At 33.1% G+C, this 12469-nt stretch overlaps 1 protein-coding gene across 1 annotated transcript; it reads right to left on the bottom strand.

Annotated features, from left to right (window-relative positions):
• Window positions 1-8499: 8499 nt before the first annotated feature.
• Window positions 8500-9450, bottom strand: LOC120613070 (olfactory receptor 10AG1-like). The gene has a single exon (XM_039875705.1). The coding sequence runs from the start codon at window positions 9448-9450 to the stop codon at window positions 8500-8502; it is 951 nt and encodes a 316-aa protein (XP_039731639.1).
• Window positions 9451-12469: the final 3019 nt, after the last annotated feature.

Genomic DNA, 12469 nt, shown 5'->3' with positions numbered 1-12469 from the left:
TTATTCTTAAATACTGAGGCATGGTCCAAAATATAAATAGAAAAATGGACGAAACAAATGAAGAAAGTTCACAGAAAAGACAGGAAAATCATCTCCTAAACATATAGACACTCAACTTCATCTATCATCTGTCTGTCTGCCTGCCTGCCCATCTACCTGTCTGTCTATCTGTCTATCTGTCTATCTATCTATCTATCTATCTATCTATCTATCTATCTATCTATCTATCTATCTATCATCTAACAATCCTCTGTCCGTCTATCAATCATCTGTCTGTCTATCAATCAACTATCTATCTATCAATCATCTGTCTGTCGTCTGTCTATCTGTGTCTATCATCTATCTACTGACATAGGAAATGGAATGGATTTTGTTTCGAGAGAAAGAAGCAGGTGTCATTGATCAATGTTACAATTGTGTTTACTCTTTGAATCAACCAATGAAACATGAACATCTGTTAAGTTATTCAGTAACATGATAATACAACAAGTTTGTACTTGCAAAATGTTGTAAGCTACTCTGAATAATCATGAGGGTTTTCTCTCTGCAACTAAGTCTTAATTTTGATATTGTTCCACACTCTTTTTCCTCCCACAACTATACGATGCTTCTAAAATATATGTTTTTCAATATCAAATTTTTTTGTCTATGCCCATCCCATCTGATCTCAGAAGCTAAGCATGGTCGGGCCTGGTTAGTTCTTGGATGGGAGACCACTTAGGAAGACCAGGTGCTGTCAGTGTAAAAAAGCAAAAAATTAAGGGATTATAAACTGACAAGGTCCTTGCAATCTGTGAGGTCGACCAAGGGTTGCCTCGCCTAAAATAATAATAATAATAATAATAATAATAATAATAATAATAATTAATAATAATAATAACTACTTATCCAAGTTTTTCTAGTGCTTGCAACAAGAAGACTGGCTCACTGAGACTCAGTGAATCTTAACCAGAAATGGGCATTATTTCTTTATCTGTTTTAAGTGTTGGAAATTATATGAGCCTTAGTTTTAAGTAAGTTCTTACATAGAAGTTTTAATTCATTTCTCCATACCAATCCAGTAATATCACCAATTTTGAATATATTTTTGTAGTTGATCATTATTTTTCAAGATACAAGGCAAATTCACTTTTCTGAAGTACTTTCAGGAACGATATTAGTCTGGCACAAAAATAATAGAGTATTAGATTTTTTTTGTTATAAACATGTTCATTAAAGAAAATTTAGAAAATAGAGAATAAATAGAAAAAAATATAATTACTGGGTGTTCTAAACACTATCTTTCTGCTTTAAGTACAACAATACGGACATTATGATTATGGCTTGTTTTGCTCAACAGTGTGCTTCATCCATGTTGGATTTAATTGCATTTTATTCACTTTTGTCGCTCTCTGGTGTTGCTCTGTGCGAAGTTATCACAATCATTTTCATTCTAATTTGATAAGGATTTGACATTAAGAATAATGCAAAGATGAACGTTTTTGGATGCGTCCCTGGCACACGCACACAGGCACTAATATCTTTTCTTAGGTTGTGTGCTGAGGAGTAAGAGTCTTGCGATGAAGGCAGGCTGCCTGCTAGAGCGGTTTCCCAATGCACATGCCAACATCAGAGGAGAGTGCCATTACTCTACATCCTTTCCATGTGTGATATGGTTAGACTTCATTTATTTATTTAAACTTTTTTTTGTCTTTCAAGTGAGTGTGTCAGTGATCTCATTTGGTTTTAATTTGCATTTTACTGGTTACTAATGAGCAATTTTCATTCCCCCTGCAATTTGGGTTGCCCCCTTCTGCAAAACGCCTCTTCAAGTATTCTGTCACCTTTGCTTTTGAGGTTTCTGTGCTTTAGACTGGGATTTCTTCTTCATAAATGGTGTATTAAATAACTTGTGTTGAAAAATTCACTCTGAATGGCTTCTTTGGAATAAGAGTAATTTTTGAACAATGCATTCAACTGATTGGTGTTTTCCACTATAGCTAATAATTTTATTAAAACTATTTGACTAACATCAAGCGGAGGAAGTAAATCTACCTTAGAAGAGTTTCATTGTATTGCATTTATATTAGGTTTACAAATTATCTGGCTCTTTTTCTAAATTATATGAAGGGTCAATTTCTTTTTTTTAAACATTTAAATCCACCTAAATTGATGTAATTTAAAACCCTCTCATCTATACTATTCTGCAGTATGAGCTCTTAAATATTCAAGTGTATCCATGTTCAATAGTCATTAAACAAATATGCTCATAAGGCTGCAATACACAGTTCTCTTTACAAGCTAATATCTTTTTTTAAATAAATGATAAAAATAAAGTAGGAAAGGAACTAGAATACATACATACTAATTTTTAGGAAAAATATTGTGATGTGAAAAACTAGATACATGATACAATGCTGACAGACACTATTTCAATATATATGATTTGCTAAAAAAAATTATTTTTTTATTGTAAATTATTATAACCATAACATCACAAAATACAGAATAAATTGGAAGTTTAAGAAAGAATAAGAATAATTAAAACATATTAAGGCAGAAAAGTAAACTGCAAGGCAACTTCTAATTAGACAACAGCAGAATTTCGAGTGAAAACAGATAATGAGTTCAAATCAGTGACTAAGACATTAAACATCAAGGTAGCTATTTTTTCAAGGGCATCATGACATCCTTCTTCTTCAGAGTGTATACCATGGGGTTAAACATCAGAATGACAATGGTGTAGAAAAGAGAGAGAAATTTGTCTCTTTTGGAAAAATATTTGGATTTGGGTCATACATATGAAATGATTCCAAATCTGCTGAACAAAGCCAGAATGTGAGATGGGAAAATAGAGAAACTTTTGACTCATCCTGTCACTGATGACGATTTCAGTGGGGTAGGAATGGTTTTACTGTAGGAGCCAAGAATCACCAGGAAAGGGATCTTAAGAAACAGCACAGCAACTGTAAAGACGAACATCTAATTTACAAAAGTGTCCTTACAGGCCAGATTGAGTATTACGGAGATGTCACAGAAGTGGTGGATGAGGTTAGAACCACAAAATGACAGAGAGACGATATGACATGTCAGTCATATCCTGACCGGAATTCTACTGATCCAAGAGCCAGTCACTCTCAGCTAGACTTGGAGCTTGTGGTTTCTAACTACAGGATATTGCAGAACACGATGAATGGTCACATAGCAGTTATAGGCCATCACTGTCAGGAGAAAGCATTCTGGGTCTCCAAGCACAAAGATAAAACATATTTTTGTAGTACAGTCAAAGAAAACAATATTTCTTTTCAGAGTCCAAAGTTTTATGAGTATTCTAGACAGAGCTACAGATACATAACAGATTTCTGGAAGGACAAATTACTGGGAAAAAATAGATCAGAGTTTGGAAAGCCAGGTCAAGTGTATTCATGAGAGTAATGATGACATTTTCCATCACGATGATCACGCGCACAAGAAAAATATCATAAAAAGAAACATTCTGAGGTTGAGAATACAAGAAAATCTCCAAAGACGAAATTTCATCATTGAAGTAGAATTTGCTTCTGGTTGTTTTTTCTTGCCGTTCCATCTGGAAAAATAGTGAAATTAGTCATTTATCCTTTTGGTTTGTTTTCTATTGACAAAAGAAGATTGAGAAATGAACATATATATTTTCTTATTTCTATTTAAATTCCATCATTATGACCCAACATTAAAGAGCAAACCTGAATCCAACAGTGAAGATATGCTAAATTCTAACCATATCAACCAATTAACACATAATAGTAGACTATATTTTAGTAGAATTGAAAGGTTCTAGAATGCGCATTTTTATTATTTGTTTGTATACAGAGCAAAGTGAGTTATTTTACTCCACATTTTACCAAACAGATTCCCAGAAGAGAATGATTTATATCTGTCACAGTTCTCAGGGGAATGCTCAGCATATAATTTTCAAGTGTATTTTGTGGTAACTCAACTCTTCCAGGTAACCTTTTCCAAGTACAGCACGTGCCTTTCCTTAATTAGAGTACTGTTATAACTCTTGCTCATTATGTATGGACTTTGCTTTGGAATTGCATTCCTATTTAATTGAACTTTCAAGATCAAGGAACATTATCACCAGGTATTTTATTTCAAGAGCTTTCATTTTTCATATCCCATCTTGCAGCAGTATTTGATACCTTTCTTTATACCAATTGATTGGCTAATTAATAATGACTTTATGGAATGAATTGCATAGACGATATGATTTGGGTGAACTCTGCCTAGTTCTTATAACCTGAAGTGACTCATTATCTGTGAGAATAGTTGTTCTCATTAAAATATATATATATATATATATATATATACATATATATATATATATGTATATATATATAATATAATATCTGAGATGACACAGATAGGAATCCAATTTGAAAAGCACAAATCATTATAAAATATAATTATCACACGTTTGCCTAACAGATGAAATACTGAAGTACTGGCTTCTCTTTTCACCATATAAAGAAACATGAAAAATAACATAGATGGAATGACTTCAAAATGGAATCAGAGCCCTTACCCCAGAGGAATTGCCTTGAATGCTTACTCCTGAAAATTGGAATGTTTGACTTGAGTAAAATAACCTTTTAATTGGGCCAAAGCAATATTGTATACCAAATGACCATTTTCAGAGCTAACAAGAAAGCAAATATCTGACCAAAGGACTGAAATTAAACATTCCTTAGAATTCACACCACCTCACGTGGCTAAAGAATAACTTAGGATATTTGCACCTATAGAAATTTATTTCACCTATTTATGTAATTGTTTCCCTTCCCTTTCTCATGAATACTCCTTGTCTTTACCTCATACTGGAACACTATTTGTGTTTCTGGCTGAATCAGTGTTTCCCAAACAGCTATTCTTTGATCTCAAATAAACGTTATTGGGTCTCACTTTGGCTCTTTATTTTTAAGGTCAACAGAACGATTCCATGAGGGAAAAAAATTAAAAATGGCTAAGGAGTGAGAGGTCCCATGTTTGCATGTTATTATTTTAATTCTTCCATTCTCAATAAGAATCACTTCTAAAAAATGATACGGTTTAGGAAAAAAAATAAGATTTATTCTTCCTTGACGCAGCATACATCCTTTTTCTGCAGTGAGTCATAGAAGCATATATAAAGATAAACCAGTATTTTGCTTATTCAAAAGGTTTGGTACAAATAAATTTTAGATATTTACCTGATGGATTATTAATACAAATATGCCATAATTATGTAGGTTTTAATGATCTTCCAAGTATTTTGGTATCGGTTTTGTTTTCAATTCCTTTATCAGAATGGAAATAAGAAATCCAAAATTCCAGTTCTGTTTTGAGTGCCAATTTTGAGCTTAAAAACTTCTTTACTTGGTGAGTATCTGCTGAATCTTGATCCTTGGAATTCTACGGTGTTCTAAAAAAAATGAAAAATGTCAATACAAAATCATATTGACACAAAATAATTCATACTTTCTTTTCTAATTTTAGTTATAGCTGTGTTTTTTCTGTTCAGTAGTTTATGTGCAGTTAATTTTGCATTTATATATAAGAAATCTTTGTTTCAATAAGAAATAGACTTTTTTTTCTCATAGAAACTCATATCTCTTGTCTAAAATAAGACCAGTGGGCATTATGACAGGCTCTGTAAAGTCTAACACTACTCTGTAGACCCCAGTCAGTTTCTTTACTGATGGTCTGCAATGTCCTAATGGGTTTTACAATCCTGGCTTGTTACATGTTCGTTTGTTTCAGTTTTATATCCCACATATGAGTGAAATCATATGGTTGTCAACTTTTTCTATCTAACGTATCTCACTTAGCATGATTATCTCAAGATCCATCCGTCCATGTTGTCACAAATGGCAGGATTTCATCTTTTCTTATAGCTGAACAATAATCCATTGTGTATGTACCACAAATTCTTTATTCTTTTCTGATTTGAGTATTCTTTCATTTATCATTATTCAGTGCTCACTGGAAGTCATTAATTATTACTATGTCCATTTTTACAAATCTTAAATTTGTCCATCTCTATATCTATTGTTATAGCCCTTTTAGTTATTTTTAAAGAAATGACTCTAAATGCTCTAAATGTTATATATTCCGATTCCTTTCTGTTCATAAAAATTTGTTGTTTCTTTCAAGGATCAAAGATGATTTGGCCAATTCTGAAATTGCTCTGCTGGATGCCAAATATTCCTTAAGACATTTAGTAACAATAAGCAAGGGAGAAATGCAAGAATTTTCTTTGCTATGTAGTTTTACATTTACTGAATAAAAGGTTATTAAGTCTTGGGATTTACACATCACATTATCTTTATACTAAATGTTAACTATATACAAAAATATAATAAATAAATCAGAAATGATTTGAAATCCTGCCACTGTGAAGAAGTCGATATTTTCTTCTAATACAGTGAATAGACTGATGATTGCCAAGGCAGGACGTGGCAAGGGGTGGGGGGGGTGGTAAAATGGGTGAAGGTGGGCAAAAAATACAAGCTGACAGTTATAAAATAAATAAGTCATAGGGATGTAATGTACACCATGATGACTCTAGTTAATAATACTCTATTGCATATATGTAAGTTGAAACTCCTCATCATAAGAAAAAAATTTTGTAACTACATATGGTAGTGGATGTTAAGTAGACTTATCATAGTGATCATTTAACAGTATGTAGAAACATTAACTAATTTTATACATCTAAGATTAATATAATGTTAATTATCAATTATACTTTAATTAAAAAAAGAGAGAAAAGTTATTTTTTGAGATTTAGGTTTTGCATTCTCTTTGTAATAAAACCAAACAATAAATAAAAATATGATAAATAACAGAAATTATTTGAAGTCTTACTACTGTGAGGAAGTCTGTATTTTCTTCTAATCCGCATCTTCCCAGATATTGCTGCTGTGAACTGAATAAACATCCACTGCTAACATGAACATGTAAAATATTATGTAAAATTATAAAGCACTATTCTTTTTGTTTTATAAAAATAGAGTTATGATTTTTAGTACATATACATTCTTTCTCATGTGTCAGGAAAGCTTGGAATGCCTTCATGAAGCAGATCTCAAACACTGTCTTGAGATGCTCTAGGGTTGAATGGTGTAGATGTTCTCCAGTGTCTTTATAAGTTTCAACTGAGAGTGCCTTCTTTTTGCTTTTTTTCTTTGCCCTCGAAAAAATTCTTTAATAAACAGTTTTGAACAAACAAACACATGTAATTCTCATTCTTGGGCAAATATATTCATGAGGTTATATTGACACAGTTTTTAAACTAAAAGGATAAGTATTTTGAATTTACACTCAAAAGAAAAAAAATGCCAAATTACTGCCACAAAAGGATACAGAATTCATTCCAGACTATTTATATGGTGTATTACTTTCTTTGGTCTACTGTAATAAATTACTACAAATTAGGTGTCTTAAAACAATAAAAAATTAGTCTCTCACAGTTCTAGTATCCAGAGTCCAAAATCACAGTGCTGGCCAGGTCTCACTCCTTCCAACAGAGAATCATCCTTTGCTTCTTCCAGGTTTTAGTGGTTCTTGGCTTTCCTTGATGTGGCTGTATCACTCCAATCTCTGTCTCCATCTTCACATGCTCTTCTCTGTGTCTCTACAACTATTTCTAAATGTTCTGTGCCTTGCTGTCTCAGAAGGACACTGGTCATAGGATTTAGCATCCACTTTAAGCCAGGATGATCTCACTTCTTTAATTTACTATATCTGAAAAAGCCTTTTCATTTTTCTTCAATAAGCTTACATCTACAGGTCTAGATGAACATATACTTAAAGAGGGCAACATTCAACCCAATACATGTTGATATGAATAGTTTAGAGTGAAAACACTGGAAAATTCTAACCCTAAATAGACATTACCAAAATAAAACCTAAAGCTCAGGGGGAAGGAATGACATTATTAGAGGAAAGTGAGAGTTGAGATGATAGAGGAGGGGGTTTGTAGTCTTAAATCACCATGGATGGTGACTTCAGAGAGACAAGAAAAAATACAAAATAAATACAAAGATTACCCTGCTTCCACCATCTCAGCTGCTGCTGGTTTTTTTTTTCCCCCCACATTGGCTAAGTCAAATCATAGTAAAGAGGAGGTTAGTAAAGAAATCTGAAGGGATGGGAATGTTAAAGAAAATAAATCACAGATCATGACTCTAATCCCTGGTTATAAAACACACTCGGTTAACCAACATTGTATTGCTCAGGCAATCTCTTAACTCACTAGTTCACAGAGAGAGGAAACAGAGATGCTCAATTAGATTGTTATAATCGAGATAAATTGTGCTTTGATTACAAAGAAGTCCTTTACTTAACCCTATGATACTAAGGTTCCTTAACATAAAGTGAGGTTGCTATGATGATATTCTTCATCATTATTTAGAAACATAAGCATAAGACTAGATATTTTCTGATCTCTTTATGCAGCAAACCTACAAGAATGTCTTTTTCTGTAATTTCAAGTCTGCATCATCGTGATAAGCTACTTAATAGTTTTCTCAATGCTATCATGATGTCTTTGTTCCTCAGAGTGTATATGATGGGATTCAATGTTGGGATCAAAATAGTGTAGAAAAGAGAGATCACTTTTCCAGTTCCTTCAGATTGATTTCTTTTGGGTTGCAAATAAGTGATAATAGTCGTTCCGTAGAATAAGACCACAACGATCAGGTGAGAAGAACAGGTGGAAAACGCTTTTGCTCTCCCGCTGGTTGATGATATTTTGAGAATGTTAGCAATAATTTTGCCATAGGAGATAACGATCAATAGAAATGGAACAATGATATATACTACAGTAACTACACAGACTGTGACCTCATTGAGAAATATGTCCCCACAAGCAAGCTTGAGAATTGGGGGGATGTCACAGAAGAAATGATCAATTGTGTTAGACCCACAAAAGGGCAGAGAAAAAATCTGATATGTCTCCCCAATTACGGCTGGAGCTGCACCAACCCAGGCGGCAATGGCCAGCTGGACACAGACCTTGTGGTTCATGACCAGAGGGTAGTGCAGAGGGTTACAGATAGCCACATAGCGGTCGTAGGCCATCGTTGTCAGGAGGAGACACTCTGAGCCTCCGAACGTAAGGACAAAGTACATTTGTGCAGCACAAGCAACCAAAGAAATGTTTCCTTTCTGGGTCAAAAGATCCATGAGCACTCTTGGGACAGTGGTTGTTACATAACAGATTTCTGAAAAGGAGAAATTGTTAAGAAAGAAATACATGGGGGTCTGGAGGACGGGGTCAATTCTGGTTATCAAAATTATGATGCTGTTGCACATCAGGATAGTCAGATAGATGACCAAAAATATCCCGAAAAGAATCCATTGGCTATTGGGAATATCAGAAAACCCCAAAAGAACAAATTCTGTTATTGTAGTCATATTTGATTTTTCTGTTTTTAGTTTGTTCTCCATCTGCAAATATGTAAATTCAGAATGGTTAATTTATTAATGTTTTTGAGCCACTCTTTCCTCTTCTGTTGACAGTTTGATGCATGGGCGTATTTCCGTAATCTCTAAACTTAAGTCCACCATCACCTTGATTCATTCATAGAAAATGAACTTTGAAAGTTCAGAAGGGAACTGATATATATTTAAAATCAATCCAAGAATTAAAACTTAATATATATTTTTTATATTAGTTAATGATACCAGAGAAAATGTGAAGTGTGCAATCTTATTTAGAGCTAGTCGTGAAGAAATAATACCTAATTATTTCACCCTGATAAAGGGTGGAATTATGATACAGGCTTTTGCTATTGCATTTCTCTGGGTTCATCGGTTCTTTTTTTTTTCTTAATTAATTGACTTATTCTACCTTTTTTCAGTTTAAAGTGTTTTCCTTAAAGGTTTTGATCACTTTTTAGTTAAAATGAGTTTAAGTCCTCAATTTATATTCTACTGAGAATAATTTTCTTAGAGCAGTGTTTTGTTACTGAGGGAATAAATAAATGCAATATTATCATTATAATTTATGTACTTCTCTCAGTCATGCTAAATACAGAAAACTGTAAACCCATCGTACTGTTCAATAACTTTCTTTATTAACACCCACATAGTGTGCGATAAATGTCAATTAACCTGAAACTCAATCAATATGACCTGTTCATCCCAATATTTGTTACATTTCCCTCATACCTAGGTAAATTTCTAATGTCATATTGTTCCTTTGAACCAAAAACAATTTCTTTTCTCTATTTTCCCTTTTTAATTTTGCCTAATAATGTTTAACTTTGATTAAAATCAATTATTATTTAATCTAGAATGTGAATGCCTGGAGACTACGAAGGAAACTTAAACACACACATATACTCACACACATACACAAATACACTATCTTGATTCATTTAATATTAAAGCCATTTAAATTCTGGTAGTCAATGCTGCTTGACAATTTCCACTAAACTTTATTAATATTTGTAGTGTAACTTTTCAAAACAAATATACAACAAAAATATTATGTTTCTTAACTCATTATGTACTACACCCATCTTTACCTGTTAGCCCCATCAGCTGATGTTCTTGTCTTAATACTTTGATAAATAAAGCTCTAGGCAAATATTCTCTTATGTTTCCCTATTTTCATTAAGACAGGTTTTCGAAATTAACTTAAATGAATAATGCCGATTATAAATGCCTGTATCATCATTATTTGACCTACCTATATCTAATCTTATATTACTTTATAATTACGAAAGAAAAGAATTACATGAGTAGTTAACTTATTTTCAAATAAAGATTTTAGAATTTTTTCTTTTTTATTTTTGTATCTTGATCCTCCAATTAAGAACTCTTTTTAATTAAAATAATCTAACAAAAAAATTACAGCTTACCTTTTAGATTTGCATGAAGATGTATATGTGAGTGGAGGTGTTTATTAACCTGTAGACATGTTAAGTTCTTCTGTCATGTTGAGGAGCCACTGTAATTCTATGACATTCTTGCTGGCATCAAATGTTGGCTGCTCTTAAATAGGAAGCAGCCGCGCTCACCTGGGGGGAATCTTCTCTCATGTGCCAATTAAATTCCTGAACACTGCTTTTTTTGGCAATCATATGGGTTTAGTTTTTAAAACCAGTTTTCTTGTAGGTGGCTTGCCCTTCTCTTCATCCTTTCTTGGCATGAAGCTCCCCTCAATGAAGGAGTCTCTTGGTGAAGAGAATTAATTGTTAGATAGTACTTTCATGAGAAAGTTAAAAAATGTTCTACAAATTGTATTTCAGACTCTTAATAATTGGTGTGGATTTGCCTTCCTTACTTTTGTTCTCATATATGATCTAAATCTAGATCTTCCACATTTGTAGAAAAATGTGTCACATGTTATATCACATGAAAATGACATGCTTGGTCTCTTCAACACATTGAGTGGTAAGAGCCCTTTTCAGAAGTAGAACACTCTGTTGATTAACTTTTGTGAAAATTAAAGCATGTCAGGTCTGCTGACAATAAAAAGCTGGATAGTTTTATTCATTATATGACATCTACTCAGGCATCAGGGACGGTATCTAGCTGATTCAAAAGGAACCCTCATACACTGCAGGTGGGACAGCAATTTTGTATAGTCACTATGGAAAACAGTAGGCAGATTCCCTCAAAAAACTAAGAATTGATCTCCCATATGATCCAGCAATCCCTCTACCGAGTATTTACTCCAAAGACTTGAAATCTCATATCTGAAAAGATATCTGAACACCGATGTTCATTGCAGTATTATTCACAATGGCCAGGACATGGAAGCGACCGAAGTGTCCTACGATAGACGATTGGCTAAAGAAGCTGTGGTACACGTATACAATGGAATATTACTCAGCCATAAGCAGAGTTGAAATACTCCCATTTGCGACATAGATGGAACTCGAGATAATCATGCTGAGCGAAATAAGCCATACAGAAAAAGTTGAAAATCACATGATATCACTTATGTGTGGGATATAAACCTGAAAGCAATAAATGAACAGGACAAACAAACAGAGACTTATGGGCAAGGACAGTAGACTAGTGGTTACCAGAAGGTAGAGGATAGAGGGAAGCGGGGAGGTAGATGGGGTGAAGGAAGACAAATATGGGGTGACAGAAAGAAATCTAACTATGGGAGTTTAAATATATATATATATATATATATATATATATATATATATATATATATATATATATGCTTTACTATTAAAGTATACAGCTGAAACTTATTGGATTTCGTTAACCAATGTCACAATAAAAAAATCAATAATTGTATACTTATAAAAAAAGAGACAAAGATAAAAAATAGTAAGTCACCTCAAAAACAAGCACTTCAAACAAGAATATTTAAGACAAAAAAGCAAACAAGCAAACTTTTCGCTAACGTCCTCATTCCATTTCAGATACTTCGAAGCAGATATGGTGATGACATTATCACATTTGATAATTCTACAGGTAATTATATATGTTTTTCCTG

The sequence above is a fragment of the Pteropus medius genome, unplaced genomic scaffold (assembly GCF_902729225.1).
Source record: "Pteropus medius unplaced genomic scaffold, Ma_sr-lr_union100, whole genome shotgun sequence".
NCBI classification, from domain to species: Eukaryota; Metazoa; Chordata; class Mammalia; order Chiroptera; family Pteropodidae; genus Pteropus; species Pteropus medius.
Note: the sequence above shows the minus strand (reverse complement) of the source record. Positions and strands in the feature narration are given on the sequence as shown.

Excerpts from the sequence above, each read along its gene's own strand:
- LOC120613070 (XM_039875705.1), bottom strand. The coding sequence starts at position 9,450 with ATGGAGAACAAACTAAAAACAGAAAAATCAAATATGACTACAATAACA.